Source organism: Poecilia reticulata, linkage group LG20, assembly GCF_000633615.1.
Source record: "Poecilia reticulata strain Guanapo linkage group LG20, Guppy_female_1.0+MT, whole genome shotgun sequence".
NCBI classification, from domain to species: Eukaryota; Metazoa; Chordata; class Actinopteri; order Cyprinodontiformes; family Poeciliidae; genus Poecilia; species Poecilia reticulata.
This window is the reverse complement of record NC_024350.1, coordinates 10,138,005-10,157,139: the sequence shown is the minus strand read 5'-3', so window position 1 is coordinate 10,157,139 and position 19,135 is coordinate 10,138,005. Positions and strand designations below refer to the sequence as shown.

The 19,135-nt window shown below is 39.4% G+C and overlaps 2 protein-coding genes across 6 annotated transcripts in view; both read right to left on the bottom strand.

Moving 5' to 3' along the window:
- Positions 1-1,214: 1,214 nt before the first annotated feature.
- pdk3a (pyruvate dehydrogenase kinase, isozyme 3a) lies at positions 1,215-14,324 on the bottom strand. Of its 5 annotated transcripts, none has more exons than XM_008438615.2 (12): positions 13,894-14,324; positions 10,657-10,798; positions 10,485-10,556; positions 9,468-9,652; positions 9,289-9,378; positions 6,698-6,775; positions 6,443-6,519; positions 6,234-6,335; positions 6,021-6,128; positions 5,811-5,924; positions 4,698-4,822; positions 1,215-1,810 (listed from the first exon to the last, which is right to left on the bottom strand). In XM_008438615.2, the coding sequence occupies exons 1-12, from the start codon at positions 13,997-13,999 to the stop codon at positions 1,801-1,803; spliced, it is 1,209 nt and encodes a 402-aa protein (XP_008436837.1). In that variant the 5' UTR covers positions 14,000-14,324; the 3' UTR covers positions 1,215-1,800. The 5 variants fall into 5 exon arrangements, with proteins under 5 accessions (XP_008436837.1, XP_008436836.1, XP_008436835.1 ...); XM_008438614.2 differs by having other exon boundaries at positions 4,702-4,822; XM_008438613.2 differs by having other exon boundaries at positions 1,215-4,822; positions 13,894-14,034; positions 14,106-14,324.
- Positions 14,325-16,084: 1,760 nt separating this feature from the next.
- Positions 16,085-19,135, bottom strand: part of slc51a (solute carrier family 51 member A) — an 11,879-nt gene continuing 8,828 nt past the window's right edge. Inside the window, exons 6-8 of the mRNA XM_008438617.2 lie at positions 18,903-19,049; positions 18,718-18,823; positions 16,085-17,801 (exon numbers count right to left, since the gene is read on the bottom strand). Of these exons, the coding sequence (XP_008436839.1) occupies positions 17,653-17,801; positions 18,718-18,823; positions 18,903-19,049 (402 nt within the window). The 3' untranslated portion in view covers positions 16,085-17,652. The remainder of the gene's footprint in view (positions 17,802-18,717; positions 18,824-18,902; positions 19,050-19,135) is intronic.

The following is a 19,135-nucleotide window of genomic DNA, read 5'->3' as shown; positions in this document are numbered from 1 at the left end:
TCACAAATTTGATGACACCACTGGTAAAGATGAATTAAAAGCCCTAAAATAAGATCACCTTGTTTGCAAAAGCTTAAATTCATAATCAAAAAAAGATGAATAATCCAACCTCTGATTTGAGTATATTTCTTCGGTGAAAGCGCAAACTCCATGTTAAAAAATACTGTTGTTTTCAACAAAACAATGTCTGGCACAGTACCTCTTTGCACAATCTTGGCATTAAGAGTCCTGGGTCCTCCATGATGTTCTTAGGGGACCCTGCTCCAATGGTTTCCTGTGGGTTTTACATCCAGGCACTGAAATGGGCATGCAAGAAGTGTCGATTTTGTGTCTGGGGAACCATTTCTGCATTGATTTGGCCGTTTATTTTGGACTCTCCTCCAGTGAACGTGAGGTTTTTCAATGTATTTTGTCCTTGACACCAATCCTGCCAAGAGGCTTTGTTGCAGAGAATATCGATGTTCCTTTTGTTGTACCCGATGGTAGCAAGACAAATGTCCTCATCCTAGTGGCTAGGAGAAATAGGCTTGTGTCTCATGCCATATCTATGCCTAAAGGAAACAAACTCTCAGAAACTTTAAAACTTAAAAAAAAAAAAAATTGCATAAATTAAAAAAAAATATTCATTGGTTGCTATTATTTTAAAAGAAATTATTGGCAATACCACAAATTGTGTCTCTGGGTGTTTTGTTAAAAACAACATCTAAACAAAGTCTTTAAATGTGACATCACACTGCTACAATAAATGATTTTACTTTGAGGCTTTTTTAAACATCTTTACTAGGGGTGCCAACCAGATTGTCTGCATCTGTATAATTTATCGTACCATGCAATCTTTTAGTCTTTGGATATGATGATGTCAGTTGTCCATAGAAAAACACAGATGATACTTGAATTGTGTAAAAAGAAAAAGTAAAGCTCACCATGTGGCTACCTTTCTGTTTATCTCAGGTCTGCTTGCCCATACCAGCTCAGTGCAGATGATCTTCCATCCCCAACTAAATTATAACCTTAATGCAATGTAGACACATTATATGTCCTGTATGCACATGCTAATCTCCACTATATGTAAAAACTTTAGAATTATGTCTTTTTTAAAAATCACCGTTGTTCAAAAGGCTTAACAAGTTAATAAAAATCTAGATCAGAATGTATATTGCCATACACGTCTTTCTTTCAGCAAAAACCCCCCAAAGAAAACCCTGAAACGGACGGACCACACAAGAGTTTTCTTTATTGTCAGGTTTGATAGTTTCTACTGCTGATCTCATGCAGACTGACAAGACGAGTCTACTCTGTTACTTCCAGGTGAATGTGGCATTATTGGTCTATCTTGCATACAAATATATCATTTAAGCGATTTGTACAGGAGGATGAAAAACACAGTGATCAATCCACACACTCTATGTACAGCTTACGCGTTAGGTTTATCTGCTATATATATATGTATCATATTCTTTGAAACAGATCAAGTAGATGTTTTTGATGACAGCAGAGGTTCACAACAACTGAGCGTGAAAATGGAGGATCTCCCGTGTTGCGGCGTCTTGTTTAAAGTCAAAAAGTACATTTTTAGGACCGATCTAAACAAAAAAAAAGGGAGACCAAACATTTACCCGCACAATTACTGCTACTCGATAACATAGCACTTTTTTTTTTTTCTTTTTGTACAGCAGGTGTGTGACTAAGCGTCCCTCGGTTTCACTGGCAGGTTTCAAAGGCATTGGCAGTGGTGAAATGCGGAGCATCTTACAGGATGTGGAAGGTTTTCCCAACACCGCATTCTTCTTTTATTTTACTTCAGGTGACGCTAAAGGAGATGAAAGAAGGAAACTACTTCAGACTGATGAAATTTCCCACAATCCTCTTTTCAAATGGTTAGTTCAGAACTGTTGAACTTATGTTCTGTAAAGAGGTTATGCAGAGGTAAAATCTTAAGCTCAGTAAGACTCTCTCTTGGCGTCTTTGTTTTTTTGTATAAAGACAGACTGACTTTGTCCCAGAGGTTGAACCTGGCGGCACTACGACAGGTGGCGGTTCCAAAGGGGGTCTCAAAGGAACTTCGATCTCTAAAATGCAAACGATATTTTTTGTGATTTGCATAACAGTTAATTTTTTTTAAACACTGGAAATTGAGGTTGTGCATAACCAGTGAGATTCTGTGTGAACGCACTCTGAGTGAGAGGGGAACACGTAAAGCATTTATAGATATGCAACGTTATGTTCAAGATTTGCTGATTTTTCCGTGGTACTTTTGAGAATAGTTTGGAAAGCAACCAATCCTGGAGAGGCTTTCCTTTTTCTTGGTGTTGATTGGTTTTTACCCCCAGAGAGCAAAAATAAGAAAGCCCATTGATGTTAGCTTCTGCAGTAGTGCTAAGATTGTTTCCACTGTTTGAATCAATCCACACTATCATTTGATGTCTGAACTATTAAAACAGGCAGTCAAAAGCATTTTCAAAGATGTTTCAAATATTCATGAATTGTAGCTATTTGAGGGAACCTGTGGCTCACTGTGTAAGAAAAAGTGGATGTTTTATTATTGCCATTATTTTTATACTGCTTTACTTTGATAGTAAACAGATACTCTGATTTGTATGCTCTGTTCTCAGCACATTTCCCGTGGGAACAGAACTGGTGATGCGCGCCTCCAACCTAAATTTCCTGTGAAAATGTTCATTTCTGCATTCATAAACACCGAATGGAAACATCACAGTGGTGTAAAGGTTGATAAAATGACAATGATTTACATAACGATAACGTGTCATGCAACTTATATTGTTTTACGAAGGCAGATATATTCCCAAACTAGTTGTTGGCTTCAGCCTGGATAATAATCAGGATTTATGCTAAATACAGACACCAAGAGAGTTACCTACTGCAGGAAAGATATTAACCGTGTATAACAGTCTAACAGAACATCGCTTGAAAAAACAACTGAATTATCCACTCAGCACAGAAGTTAAAGACTTGGTCGATGTGGAAATGCAGTCTTTTGACTCTGAATGACGTTTGAAGTTACTGCACTCTAAAGCATAAATATAACAGACTTAATAAACTTCTAAGAAGCTCCTCAGTGAAATAAAACGGGACAACCTAATAGATTTTAATTTGCGCTCTGAGATATTTCACAATCGAAAGTCTTCTCTTTGAACATATTTTCCTCTTGCAGTCTCTCCAAACGCTCATCTTTGTGTGCCGTGTGACCTTATTTTTTCCCCCTTTTTTTTAAATAACAGCTTCTTATTTTTAAAACAACAGAAAATAAACTAGATGTTCAAATTGTCACTAAAATATATATATAAAAAAAATAATCAACAACTGCAACATCTAGTTCACTTTAACTAACTCAGCATAAGAAAACGCAAAAGTGCATCTACAAACTTTGTTCAAACTCATTCAGAAGACCGCAGGGATCAGCAGGAATTCAAGTGAGACACGAGGCCGACCAGATGATGCCGAAAGCGCACAAAGCAGTGAGCATGTTGTTTATCCTTCATAGCAGCGTGAAATGATGACAAGCAGAACGGCAGTCCGTTGTTCAGGTGCTACAGGTCCATTCGTTCCTATGAACATCGGTACGTTACATATCGCTGGTGTCGGGAAAGCTACTCGGCGCACAAATGCTGGGACAGCGGTGTGTCTCATGCATACATGACTAGTTTGGTCCTTTTAGAAGTTGTTAATCGGGGTTGCAAGCAGTAGTGTCTGATGAGCGTTATTAATTTTTAAGTACTGGTTTGTGGCTGGGTAATGTTGGACAATGAAGCTAAGTAAGTAAAATGTAAACAAAAAATATTTTAGACTACTTTCATTTATATTGCCTCCCTTTAAAATTGTTCAGAGTTCAGTACACCGTGAACCATGAAGGCATGGTTCTAAAAGAAAACAAAACATATAAGTTCCCAAAAATAAGGCTTTCTTTCATAAATATAACAAAAAAAAGGTTATGACTTCTATAGCTTTACATGTAATGTCTTTGAAGCATTACCTGTTCTGTTTTCTTTTTTCAAAAAGGTGCATCTAGCTTCTAATTTATAAATATCTGTTTTTAACAATTAACCCTGACTAAAAATCTTAAAAAGTGCAATCCAAACAAGTATTTGCCACTATAATAACAAACTAGCCTACTGGCGCATTTAATCAAAAGTGTTTCACAAAGAAAAACCATAAATAAAAACCTCCTCGTCTTCTCGTTTGCACTGAAACATTGCACTGTGTTTTGAGAGAAAGAAACAGAATAAGTCTTTACCGAAGCCGAGACAGAGACTCAATCAGCAGAGTCGGGCTTCATCTGCCCAGAGGGAGGATCAGCTTGGTCAGAAAGCGGCACGAGACAAGAGGTTAAAGACGGGAGTGTTGCAGCCAATTTAACTTCAACAATGAAATTGACAGAATCTACAATTGGGGTTAGATACGTTGCAGCTACAATACCGAGGATGGTCATTTTTCACTCTGTTCTGAGCCACAAAACAACAAAAGCTACGCTAAAGGAGGTTATTGCAATTGGGTGAAAATGTAAATCCGGGTCACAACACCCCAACAAACCTATCGCCAGTGCAACGTGGAAGCAAGTCTCATCCTAAACGAAGCTTTTTACCCACAGAACAACATTTCAGCGAGCACGCTCCGCACAGAGAGCAGCCGCTTTACGCTGGCAGGCCATGCAGAGTTATCTGTTGGCTTTGTATATGGACTTGCTGGCGTCACGCGGCTCTTTGCTGGGGTTGCTCCAGTCATCCGCCTCGGGGCTGGTCTTGTAGTGCCGCCAAGCTGACTTGTTGAACACAGGCAGGCGTTCAAAGGACTCGCTGGACAGGGCCTTTAAGTGAGGAAGAACAGAAGTCGTTCACTGAAAAACGCCGTCAAGTACTAGAAGGATGTTTGAAAGAGACGAGCTGAAGTGAAAATGCCCTTATGACCGTCTTTGGGCCTTTATTTTGAGCTGTTGGTATTGCAGGGCCTTCAAATGTTATTTTATTTAAGTGCAAAGAAACATAGATTTGTAAGATCAAAATAAAGTTAAAAGGGAACAAATAAACGCTTGAATAATAAAAAAAATGCTAAAAGAAATGCATGAAGCCCCACAGAAAAAGTGAGGTTAACCATCAGTACAGTAAAAGAGTGCCAGGGGAGCTACCTTAAAATTAATATCAAGTTTAAACTTAAACAATTTGAATGGCTGACATTAAATATCAAATCCTTTTCCAGTTACGAAGTGAGCTGTTCACCAACATTCAGCGTAACAAACCAATAAAGTTCGACTAATGTTTGGATCTCAGTGCTAAATACCGGTTAGTCAAAATTCAATAACAATGTAAGAATTGGCGATTGTTTCAGCAGAATCAACTAGTTAAATGTGTTACAAGAAACTCTTTGAGTCTAAAAAATATATATAATTAGTTAATAATATTCAAAATGGAGACACAATTCCAAACTCGAAAGATGAAATTAAGCTCATTACATGACTATATTGCCTAGAAAACAGGTTTATCAAAACTTCCTTCATTAAAAAAAAGTCTGTTGGAGACTGCCCCTACTGGCCAGAAGAAATTTTGCACTTGTGCAAACTTAAAAGTGCAACAGGAACAAACAGCAAGCCTCCCTAAAAGTGGTCTTTAATGGAGTCTGTGCTTTCTAATATCACAAGCTGACAAACAGTCATTGATGTTGCGAACACAAAACACCAGAAATGCTTTTATCCCCATTTTCTTCTTTTGGAAACTGAGTAAAGGCTTCTCTACACTCCTGTTTTCTTAAAACCTATTAATAAAAATAGAACTACTGCACATCTGGCTGACCCAGGTTACCTTCAGATAGATGACGGCATCCGTGCCCACTCCCTCCATGGAGTAGAGCTTCAGGTCGCCCTGGAAGTATCGAGCGTAGAGCCGGGAAATCGGCAAACCGTAACCAAAACCGGCCTGGAATAGAGACGAGAGAACAAAAACAAACTTACCGTCTAAATGCTAATTTAGACCATCATAAAACCGAATGGTTTCCAGAGCGGGTGGGTGTACCAATGGGACGGCTCCCGGCTCCAGGCTGGGCGTCGGGGCAGTGGAGTACATGTAGTTAAAGAGACGGTCAATCTTCCTCAGAGGAACTCCTCCTCCTTTGTCGCTGATCTGGAGGCAGACGCCGGAAGAGTTAAAGATAACAAAAAACACGAAAACAAAAAGCTCGTGTGTCATCGGATATGTCAAAACAAACTCGCGTGCAAGTCTGTTTACCTTTATCGACAGATCCTCTTTACCCAGAGTGACTCTCGCCTTCACAGGCGGCAACCCCTCCTTGCTGTTTTCATGGAGCTCCACCGTCGCTCTCATGGAGTTCTGCAAACAGCCACAGCGTCTATAAACTGAGCTTACGAGGGCAGAGGGATCTTTACAGAAAAATCCAGCCAATTCATTACGTTTAGCAGCAGAACAGCTCTGCTCACCTTGAAGAGCTCAAACAACATGTGGAACAGATGCGAGGGCACGTACACCACCTGGATGGGCTTCTTCGGAGCCTTCACTGGATAACGAAAAGAAGGAGAGTCTCTTTGGTGAACACAGAAAGCCGGTTCTTGGGAAGTTAATGACAGAGTGAATACTTTAATCACTATGGAGCTAAATTCAGAGCATCCAAGCACATGTTTTAGTGCAACATCTGTGTGACAGATTCAAAGAGGCGCAGGGTGCAATGCACTCACTGTTGAACTCCTCAATCTTGAGCTCGGGAGCAGCTAAGTAGTACTTCTCACACAACATCTTGGCAGTGTCGTAGGCATCTAGTAGGAGAGCAAAAAAAAAGGCTGAGAACAGAGCAGATGAATGTCCATTGTTTATATCTGCAGTCATGTTTCGGATCACTAATGCTCCCTCCGTCCCCTCACAGTTCACTCAGAGTGCAGCTTTCATCCACGCTGATGAAATGTTCTGTGAAACTATCGGTGATGTATGCGTGTCGGCGACGGAGGAAGCGACTGATTCCTTAGAAATTCCCCAAACGCTCAGGAAGCACCGAAATGTTTTTATACAAGATCAGGTCAGGTCACATTCTTGACTCCCCCAGAGAGCAGGCTGAGAAAAAATAAAATAAAATAAAATAAAAATAACACAGACACAACCAGAGGCGGCCGTGGCTCAGGTGGAGCAGCAGGTTGGAAATAATCGAGAGGCTGGTGGTTGAATTTTCCTTCAGGCGAGGCACAGAGCCTTGGTGGCTTTTGGTTGGATTATAAATGGATATAATTACAAAAACAACCGCAGAGCAGTTTGATATACAAAGCAGAGGTCAAAGGTAACCTGTTATGCTTCCTGGAACCGGTTAGGATAGGTCTATGAGCTAAACAAAACATGTTCATTACCTTTTTTCTTTGCACAAAATCATTTTTGGACAGTGAGATTTTAGTCTGTTCACCTCTGTCCATTTTGAGCTTCTTAAGGCCTCCTGTCACTTTAAATTCAAATAAGCCCCACAACTCAATGTTTACACTCGCACCTGAAAATGGCTGTAAACGCAACCGTACAGCTTTGAAAAACATTAGTAGAGGTTCCTGCACAACCAGCAAGAATGCAGGAAATGGTTTCTGAGTGGCAAGTCAGCAGCAAAACACTCCAACAGCCATTGTACAGAGCATGCAGCGGTAGAACGGGCTGACTAATCGTCTCAGCTTGGGTTGCTAGGTGATGGTCAGTGCCTGCTAATTTGTGGCATCACATTCTGGAGTTTTTTTGTTTTTTGAAATGGCCCATTTTCAAGACTCCAAAAAAACGGCTGGGTGGGTTTAACTTTTTTTAAGCACTTGGGCTGTTTTTAGAAGCAGTAAAGACCCAAATGAAAGTATAAACACCTGCAAAAAGGACATTTTGCATAGGTTCCCTTTAAAATTAACCACTAGTTATTAACAAAAGGGGGGATATCAAAAATATTTGCATCCTCACCACAAAATTCTGCATCACTTTGAAATACCCAAGGAGATGAGACCAAACAATTTTGAAAACACTTTTTGTTGAAAGAAAAATAAAGCTAAGGATTTAAATATTAACAATGTGGTTAACAAGGTGGAGCAATCGTGCGTCAGAGCTGTCGTAATGCCACCTTCACAGGAAATACGATACTGACAGATGGTGCAATAAAAAAAGCTAACGTAATGCTGATTTATGTAGATGTGTTGAATCCATGCTTATTCTCCTGTACACACTAAAGCATAGGTCTTCATCCACTATTAGAGGCACTCAAAAATATGCATCAGTATTCATGCAGTAGGTTAAATACTGATGTATTTAATCAGTTGAAAAGAAAATTTAATCAGGAGGAAACTGACTACTTGGTGCATCTCCAGTGACTGCAACTCCAAATATTCAATTATAGATATTAGTCTAGCAGCAGTGGGGAGAGATCCAAAACAAATAAGGGAAATGTGTTATGGGATTTGGAAAGAATCTAATCCTGGCAAATTCCTAGTTCTGACACGAACACAACAAACTGACAGCTTTTGCTCTGGTCGTCATATTCCCTAAACTAAGCATCCAGAAAGCAACTTTAGAAATAATGGGAAAGAGTTTACAAGCTGTAATATTTGCCGGGGGGTGGGGGGGCAACAGTCCACACTAATCAGACCGCGTCCCCATTATTTCTCTTGCATCCTGCTAAGAAACTTTTACAAAAATGGAAAAAAAAGAGAGTGAAGTTCACACCTGGTGGAAAGTTTATTTTCTTTTCTGCAGAGCTCTTCCCCATGTAGCCTTTCTCTCCTGTGTCCTATCCGCAGCTCTGCTGAGCTTTTTACATGTGAGGACTCTGTTCTCTACAGCCACATCTGGAAGAAATTTCCTAGAGGTACGGCACGTTATATCGCCTGAAGTGAGCCTTTGTGTGAGTTTTGTTTTTTGTTTTTTTGACCCTGTAAACAGCTACACAATACGGCTCTTGAGAGAAAAACAACAGAACTGTTTGTAAAGAGCTGAAAAGAGAGATTTTAGGTTGATATGTATGGACGGTTTTTTCAAAATAAGTCCAGTTACTGATGGAAACACAATAATTAGCAGTCTGAACCACAAACAACAAAGTAATCCAAAAAAAAGAAAATACTTTGATTATTGCGTTTTCAAACGTAATGTTTCCATAATAGGCTGTAATTAAAGCCTAATTTAGCCCACAACTTGGATGGAAGACACTGCTTTTGTATTTTAAAAAACTGATCAAGGGCTTGTTGGCCTTGGTTAAAAAAAAAAAAAAAACACAACAACAAACGAACAAACAAACAAAACAAAAAAAAAACACACTTCTTGAACTCACCACTAACAACTTCAGCCACACTGCAGCTGGGATCAATGCTGCCGATGTGTTTGGGATGGGCGGGGTTGGTGTCGTTACCGAACAGCAGAGCTGAACACAAACACAAAGGAAGACATCCAACTTCGGCTGCGGAGACGGACCTAACGGGGACGCGACGCCGACGCAGGCGCGAGACTCACTGTGCTGGTTGATGAGCATGCGGAAAGAGATGCGGTTGGTGTAAAAGCGGTCGAGAAAATACTGGATGTTGCTGCTGATGAAGGGGTCGAAGCCAAACTTCTCCTTGTACTCGATGACGCCCTGAGCCATGGTGGGCACGACGTCGTTGTGGCGGTTTCGGATGTCAATCAAGATTTCCAGGAAGCTAAACGAGAGTGAAAGAAGACAGAGCAAACTGACTTTTCCCACGTTTTTCTACATTAAAACCAGACTTTGGTGGTTTTTTGAATCCGATTTTATAGGTGCGAAAATTAAAAAACTCAAAAGTATGGGAGAAGGACTTCCTCTATTAATAGCTTTCTTTTTACCTCACTGCAATAAAAGGGCAGATTTTTGTAGTGAATGTCCTGCACACAAATTCAGAGTTACCATGTGTCCAGGTTTTTTTGTTTTATATACAAGTTTGTGACATCTGTAACAAAAATTTGTTGAACTGGGTTTTATTTAGGGGCGTCAGACTAATTGGGGATGAAAAAAATAAATAAATCCACTGAAGCCTGTGTATGATGTAACGAGTACAACTACGTTTGTAAGGCGTAGCATAGACATAATTTTAGAATCCAAAACCATTCAGATTCTTCAGATACGACTTTACTGGAAGAGAATCAAACTAACCAAAAACAGAAAAAGAAGAAGAAGAAAAAAAAAACACTCGAGGAAGGCAAGTATCAACTTAGTGTTTCTGCTGAGTCACTGTCAACAAGCTGTTCTTGGAGTTAAGTTCACAATGCAGTCAAGCCTCTCCTTAATCCTGTGTGCGTTTATCAGTCATGCCTGGCTGTTTATCAGACGGGGTATTGTTATGATATCAGCACACCCACACACCCACCCACACACACAGTCAGGACAGATATATGAGACTAGAGAGATCAACTGCAGAGTCAATGTTTCAACTGCTGCTTCTAGACTCAATGAAAGCTGAACAAACTGTTAACGCATTCTTTACGTTTTTAATCACAAAGTCAATATTCACTCACTCATTCAGAGCGTGAGGGTCCTCTGCCTTCCTGTTCTCGAAATCCAGCAGCTCCACGAAGCTCTGCATGTACCTAATCACGTCAAACAGAGACCAAAAGTCAACTTTCGCACCCTGAAAAATCATAAACGCCGTTGCCCGGAACCGACCGCAAAAAGAAGACGGTCACCCACCACTTCTGGACCAGTTTGACAGACGGCTGGCTGAGCAGCTTGTCGGGCAGCAGGTTGACCTCTCTCATGGTGTTGGCCAGCCGTACCGGCAGCTCCTTACGCAGGAACATGTAGGATGTCTTCTCACAGGCATTCTCCCTGCCTGAACAAGGGCGACAGAGTTGCATTAATTAGTGTTAGCTGCAGTGTTTTCAAATTGTCGCACAGAAACCTCCCAAAAAGTCACACATTCCATTTTTCGTGTAAAAGATGCTGCATCAAAACTGCCTGGAAATGGTTTGCATGCACTCCAGGTTTCCAGTTACCTGCTGCATAATGTCTGCTTCGTGGCTAATTGGGCACCGTGTCACGCTTCGACCAATTAACTCACCACTGATCGATCAGTTAACATCCTGACACTCGGGAGATAATTCTTAAAGAGACAGAAACAAAAGCTGACAGCATGTAACCAAAGCTGCAGAAGAAATATCAGTGGCCGTGTTCAAATCATGTAAACATGATCTGCTATGACCTTATTATGTGTGAAGGAGAACTATATATTTTTACCCATGGAGGGCCAAAGGTTGGTTGCTGAGGTTCACTGACAACCTGGTAAGTTTAACAAGGAAAGCAGAAATAAAAAATGCCTCTGTAAAATAAATAAACTGTTTTAAATGCAGTTTTAAATACATTTATTTTAAGAAACGAGGAAACAATTAGTAGTTTGGGCGTTTCCCGAACAACTTTTTTTTTTTTTTTTAGCTCTGGGAGATCAATATTCATGTTAGCCAATTAGTTTCTTTCTATTACAATAGATGACAATATTAGAACAGCTGTAGAAAAAATATGATTTTAATAAGGAGGATCAGAGGTGAGGTCACACTGTGTGAGTTAGAGAGAACAGCTGTAACAATTAAAAAAAGGGTTTACTCCATTTTAAAACAAAGACAAGATGACTATGGAGTTGACATCCTAAACTGACTTTAGTAAGTTATATGAGCAATTACAAACCACATTGCCCCTATTGCACATTGCAGAGATTGAAGGTCATAACTGTGACTTTCAGATATCAAGAGCACTCCCAATGTTTCCAAATCCAGCTTTTTACAAGACAGATAAGAGTACCAGCTAATTTCTAGGTACACGTTCAATTTTGAGACTCTTTAAAGAAAATAAACTGTGGAGAGTGCTGCGCTGCCCAGGGGTTCTCACTCCCAGGCTACAAAAAACACATTTCTCAACTCTTCTTGGAGTCTTGTGTGTGGGAAAAATCTTTAAGGAACATCCCACCTAAACTCTCGTAATCTGCTTTCAACTTTTGATTTGTAGCTTGTGATTTTGATAAGAAACAGTAAAGAGACTCATCTTGAGGCTGAAAAAAGAAAGCGCAAATACCGTTCGGCCTCTAAGATAATATCCAACCTTTGTTATCTGACCGGAGATTCACTCACTCTCTTCCGACTTTAGCTTTAAACAGATAAGAGAAACTGAACTAGGAAATCGTAAATCTTTGGAGCAAAAAGAGATGAGGGATTAATGTTTAACATTTGAGTGGAAGAAGAAGATGTCACTCTGCCAAAGTGTCTTTCAAATACATCCACAACTCTGTGCGCCTTTCTCTTTATCCCATTGTATCCGACAGTACACTGTGTCCTTCTAGCCCGCCGTCCCATGTGTGCAAGAAAGGATTCACGCATCCTACCAAGCCTTTGGAGGGCAAATCTGTGACACGGTAAAAATCTGCTGTAATCTCAAGTTACAGCCTTTCTTAGAAAAAAAACAGCAAACGAGCATCTCCTGCAAGAGTTTCAGAAAACTCTTTTGTGCAACTGAATTGTCTTCAAGTGGAGAAAGAGGCCAAAAATAAGCAGAGCTACATCAGATAAAAGTTCACCCGGCATCAGCCTGTGTTACTGGAACATGCGCGGATCGCAAAAACAGAGCAATGACAAACACAGAATGAGCAAGTTTTACCGACCCTGACAAGTTAGTTGGCATTCCTAGTTGAGAGGCAGTGAAAAGCCTTAAAACAAATGAATCAGAAGAATACTCACACTGAAATGGAAAAGTAAATACTAATACTGTGTGTAAAGGTTTTGGTGTCGAGGGACAGAGATGGCCGTGGAAGATTTTGTCTCCATTTCTGTGTTGATCTGGCCACATGTTTTGATTCTTTATTCTACCTAAAGACTGCGATGTGACCTGAGACCATCAGATCTGAATTTAAAATCTCATGATATTTCAAAAAAATGTTTATGAAATTATGCTTTTTAACGACGTTCAAGAAGCCTTACGCAGGCCCACAGCATCTCACCTCCTCCAACATCCTTTACAGTAGCCATGAGGTGCCTTTCCACAGATTCAAACAATGTTTTATGACAAATCCACAGTGAGTGTTTGCTTCTGAAAATATGACTTCAACTCTGTACATGTTTATTTTTGTGATGGTAGGGCACAGACGGCTTTTGTTCTGGTATCTTTCCCAAAATAACCAGTTGGAAAACTCTTCAAACTTTGATCAACACCAAATATGCTAACAATTAAAATATATATTTATTTGCTGACAAGTAAAACAAGGGTTTTGTTGGCTGGGTAACACCAACAAAACCCTTCGTATTGACTCAACAGTTGCCACAAACTTCTTGTTGCTCACATCCAAACCACAGCTGCGGGGACAAATTACATAACAGCTTCTGTTTAATCATATGGATTAAGAAAAGCCTCGAGTGCAGGAGTGTGATCAGAAGAATAACTATGGTATATCTTATTATATATAAATCTGAATTTGGTTTTTTTTTTTGGAAAATGAAAAACAGTCATGATGACTTTCATTTTTAACACAATGACTCATGATTTTTTTTTTTTTTTTTTTTAAATGAGAAACCAGTTGGGGGGTTATTAATCCCTATTGAGCAACTACAACAATGTGAGCGGAGGTGTTGTGTACCTGCACGCACCACCACTAGCCTCCATGCTGCTGCTTGTGCTAGCACGGCTGAGTTATCACAGTAAATTCAAATCAATTCAAATGCCACCTCTCATTGGGATAGTGTTTCCCTGCAACATGTGGTGCTCTTATTCTATTTATAAGTCCGACATTCACTGTGACACTTTACGAAGCCCATAATAACATATGGAAGAGTTAACATGAGACAATTAAAGGCCCCTGCTGTAGTTGCCATCTCCAATTGCAAGCCATTCTTTTATTATTATTATTATTATTATTATTATTATTATTATTATTATTAGGCTACTCACCAAAATCCAGGAACTGCTTGATGGAGAGCGGAGACGGTGAAAATCGGGAGTAATACTCGATTTTGGGGTGGTTAGTGTTTTTCAGCAGACACATGAAGATCCTCATTTTTGAAAGTTTAACGACGCTCGTCTCGTATTTGTCTGTTTGTTTGGGATGTGACGTTTCAGAGTCAGAGAAAATAACACGACCGCACCATCATTATCATCCTCACCGCCGGTAGCGATGGCAGAAGCTCGGCCGGTCCGTGTCTGTCTTCGGCGTCCACATTTCCACCGTCCGCAGTGGACACGAACCGACGGGACTCATTCATGTAAATAAGACGATGAATGAGCAGCGGACACGAAGAGCTCTTGTTGCGGCTTCCTGGGTCTACATTTCTAGATGTTCAGGTCGGCTCTTCGTTGTAAAGCCGCAGAATGGAAGAAATCTACTTCCTGTTACGTTTTTCAACGTAAAATGCTGCACGCTGTGACTTTGAAGTAACCAATGACGACCACAAGTCAGTGACGTGCACAGATAGTCGCTAGGTGGTGCTAGAGCATAGTCTTTTGTTCCTCTTGAGAAAAAAAAGTGCCCTTCTGAAATTGTTTTTATTGTATAGTGTGTAGCCCAAAGTACCATTTCTGGATTTTAAAGCATATACCAGAGCCTCGAATTTATTATTGTTTTTTGCATGACAAGACTCCCACAAATAAAAAAAAATAAAATAAAGGAAAATAGATCAATAAACAAAATATTCTACAATCTTCAGCAAGTCATGGTCATTTCCATTCCTAAGAAATAGCAAATTACCATCACTTTGTAAAAGGTATTAGCAGGCCACTTTTCATTTTCAACCTTGTGACTTGATGGAAAAAAATTATTAAAGTTTGATCTTATTTACAAAATCAAACAAAATTTAAGTGCACATTCCTTTCAATTAGGTCCATTAAATGAGATCTGCAAAAATCTTTCTATGTCCATTTTAACATTTTACCTCCCTTTAAAGCACAAAAGTAATGAACCTAATAATTTTTCAAACATATATACAACACTGTAAATATAATGTTTCAACTGAACATGGCATGTTCTTATTAGGTTGGCGAGAAGAAAACAGCTGTTAGATTATTTTTCATTTATCGGGAAGAAAGAGATCAGATTAATAAGCTCATGTATCATATAATTGGTGTTGTATTTATCTGGATAAATACAACAGATAAATACAACTTAGATTTTTTTTTTGGCTTATCAGTTACTTTGTCTTTGCTTCTACAAGCAGCAAAAACAGTTTTAGTGCCTGTTTTCTGACGTTTTGTAAGTCTTGTTATGGTCAACTTATTTGATTAAAATTATGTAAATATGGGTCATAATACTTCTGATTCTTTTCTTTATACTCCAGCATTCTCTAACAGTCTAAATATGTACGTGTAAAATTGTTGAAAAATAAATAGTTTGTCTCATTTTACTCTTCTTTGATTTCATGACTGACTGGCAAAATGTCCATGTCCCTATTATTACTTTATTTGCCTGAGGTGGGGTCTGCATTCAGTTTGCCAGTCAGTCATAAAACCAAGGAAGAGTCAAACGAGACAAACAATTCATTCTTTTGCTGTATCTGGATCAAATATTGTGTTTTAAATCTGACAAAACATGACGCCATAAACTGTCTCGACTTATTTTGAAGATCCGACCTATTCAACATCCGGTCCTGTAGCGATGTTTTGGGAAGCACGTACTTTCAATTCCGACTCAACCGCACTTGGCGGGGGAGGCGCCGGCAAATGCTGTGCGGTGATTGGCTGAAAACTAGGAAGAGGCCAGCAGAGTCAATTCAATTGGTTAAAAACACGTCCGTCAACATCATTCATTATCACTTGTTTATTTTATAAAGTAGTAGCTGGACGGAATGAAGCACCTGCATGGTATGCTTAAATGTCGTCTTAAATGTCGTCTTGAGGAGTAAAGACACCATTATAAGGTTTGATTATTAATATCCGAGTCGAGCTTTTTAGCCCATAGAAACACCGGGGACATTCAGGTCGTGATCTCTACTTCCCTCTAGAGGCAGAATGATGAAATCACTAATATGCAACTCAAGGGCAAAGACATTTGGAATCTGCCATTTTTATGTTTAAGCTCCTTTTCAAGACAATAAAAGTTCAACAGGAGCGTTTAATAATTTTATGATGGTGCACAAAAATACAAATAATAAATGGTCAAGTTGTTTTATTTGTAGTTCAAATAATAAACAGACATTGAGGGAAATGGGTTCAATTCCACACTGAGTTCAAGCAGGTTTTGGAGACCATTAATGCATTTATTTCTGTAAATTCTTTTTTGCAATTCTCAAATTAAATGTCAAAGATATCAAAACAACCTGCACATGAAGATGAAGTGGAAACGTTTAATAACAAATGTAAAAACAAACAAACAAAAAAATAATACATGAAAAGTAAGTTTCACATTCAATGCAACTGAACTGATTTCCCCTCTACATCCTTTAGGTAACCAATTTTGCTTGATATAGTGTTTTCTTTTTTCTTTTTTTTTTTGTGGTTTCCCTAATTTAGAGTTGTTCGTTAAAAAAACTGAAAGGCAAATGAACCTGAGAGACACCAAGTTTTGTACCCTTTTGTTTCCACTCAGAACTAAAAGCAGCACACAAACAAGGAAACAAAATCCTGCTTAAAAATACGAGCAATTTTATTAACAGTGGTATTGGTTAACAACTCCAAAATGTTCTCCTCCAACAAATATTTGGCGTCCGACTTCCACTTTGTTTCATCATTCGTACAAAAAAGTTGTTCCGCATGTTACAAAGAGCGCACTTTATGGGAAAAAGGAGGGATATTTAAATCCTTGTAAAGATCCCAACATTTATAACCACAAAGGCACAAATTCAATACATGCATAATGTACTATATACTCCTAATGGCAATGAAATAAAGATAAAAAAAAAAAAACAACTATTTGATTCTCTTTGAAACATTGATATGTCATCTGACGAACTGCAGCTGAGAGGGGAAAACGGGGCAGACAGTCGATGTTAGAAAAGAACAGCAGGGGAAATATAAAGTTAAACAGTGAACATATTGCCGGAGAGAATAGTTTTCTCAGAAGTGTAGTCTTAACCTGATCCAAAGTCAAAAATAAGAATCTGGTAACAATAATAGCAGCGAAAAGTACAGACCAATGACACGCTCCTTGATGAGCTACTCATTCTGCTGTGATGCACAGTGGTGGAAGTGTTATAATTTGGGCTTCACAGTCTCAAGGACTGACCAGCTTGAACTTACAGATTTAACTTTACACTCAGCATCCTTAGAAAGCATGCCTCAGAATAAAACCTGAACAGTTAACCTGAACTTTGAAGGGACCATTAAAAAAAAGAACTGTATAAAAGCCTCACATAGTTTGGAGACTAAAAACTAAAGATTTTTACATTTAAAAAGGTGTTTTAATAAGGTGCCATCAGAGGACGAAGGACAATTATTCACCCGTACAAAGTTGCCTGAGCTATATTAGCATCAATAGTGTTTATGTCCAAGAGGTTATAGAGAAGAGCTTTCCAACTGAGCTTTCCTCAATCTGAAGACGAATGCTTACGTGCCAGAACATATTGCTAAAATAAAAAATGACCTGAGTGTTCCAGTCAGCCAGCTGCACAACCTCCAAGTTCATTTATATTGATTTCATATTTATTGATCAATGCAACTCTACATAATTTCCTCATCAAACCAATGCATAGAGACTCTCAGACACACACATTCATCCAGGCCTCACGCAGAAACCGTTAATGTCGTCAACTTGGTGTTTTCGTTGTCGCCCGGTTCTTCTTCTGGGAGAGGCTCGTACTGTCGTCGGTACAGCAGCCGGGTCACCAGAGTGATGATGAACATCTCCAGGATGAGGAGCTGCTGACTCAGCACTGCGGAGACGGACAAAATGGTTTTAAGGTTTGCTCAAAGAGAGACTTTGGGAAAGTCGTGAGTTTTGAGTTTCTTCCTGACATTTAATGTTGGACTGAAACAAACTGACTATTGGTCGTGGATCACTACGATCCTGTTTGACTTGATCGGTTTCATTCACTCATTTAACAGCAACTCGCATCTCTGTTGAAATACCAGATGAATTTGCTGTAAAAAAAAATTTTTTACATTATTTTTTACATTATTTTATGTCCTTTCCGCCTTTGCTATGACAACCGCTTGTTTTACCGCTGAAAAACAAACCAATTTGTTACAGAGAAAATATGAAATCTAAAAAAAGCTTGTCATTGGCATACATCAAGAAATTTTGATTTAATTACCCATCTGGTTTATAACATATCAATAATAGATAATTCTACAAGTCAGACGTCAAGCTTATCCGTCCTGGTGGCATTTTTAGATTTGCTCAAGGATCGCAATAAAATGATGCCATTGTACAAAAAGTGTCAACACAGCAGCCTAAAGTTTTCTTCAGTATCATAAGACAGAATCCATCTGACAGAATCCATTCAAATTTTTTGGAATTTCTGAATTTTGTTTGGCAATAACTTTAGCTCCAGCATGAATGATTAAATTCTCAAGTGTCAGGTGATCAATAATAACAACATGTGTTTTCGCTGTCGTATCGGACAACTTCACCCTCTTTGGGTTGCAGAACAGGACGGGCAAGTCTCCTCGTTTCTTCATCACTTTAAGAGGAAACTTTTTGGATCTCTGCTCTAACAGCAACCAAATTGGCTGACTGACTGATTAATTAAATCCATCAGCAACGTCTGAGCAAAGAGGCTGAAGACGAAAGCCTGGTTTAACAACGACAAGAGCCCAAAGAAACAGACAGAATATGTCGGGACTCACTGTATCCTCTGGCGGGAGACGAAAAAGGCGGAGAGCAGGCGATGATTCTGTTCATGGCCAAGATGTTGATGATGGCCGTCTGCAGCTGGCTCAGGATCAGCACCAGCTACCGACATAAGCACACTGATGCAGTCAACTGCTGAGAGCGCGGCGCTGGGAAACTCTGCTGTTGTTCGGGATCCTACCTGATACATGGCGTACTTGGGGATGATCTTGAGCGTTCGCAAGGTGATCCTCAGGTGCATGAAAATGATGGTGACAGGCCACAGAGCAATGACCGTCAAGATGCCAACAAATGGGTTGATCCATATCGCTGCTCCGGTAATGCTCATCTGAAAAGCGATGGTCATGTAATGTTTAAGTATGCCAACAGATTGGTTCACCATCATCACAACTTCTGGACCTCTAACAAATCGGA

Bases quoted from the DNA above. Each gene is read 5' to 3' on its own strand.
- pdk3a (XM_008438612.2), bottom strand. From the start codon at position 13,999: ATGAGGATCTTCATGTGTCTGCTGAAAAACACTAACCACCCCAAAATC. The intron at 6,336-6,442 runs GTGAGCAGAGCT...GGCTGTTTGCAG, and splicing joins TGTTGTTTGAGCTCTTCAAG to AACTCCATGAGAGCGACGGT. The intron at 5,925-6,020 runs GTACACCCACCC...TCTCTATTCCAG, and splicing joins AGCCGGGAGCCGTCCCATTG to GCCGGTTTTGGTTACGGTTT.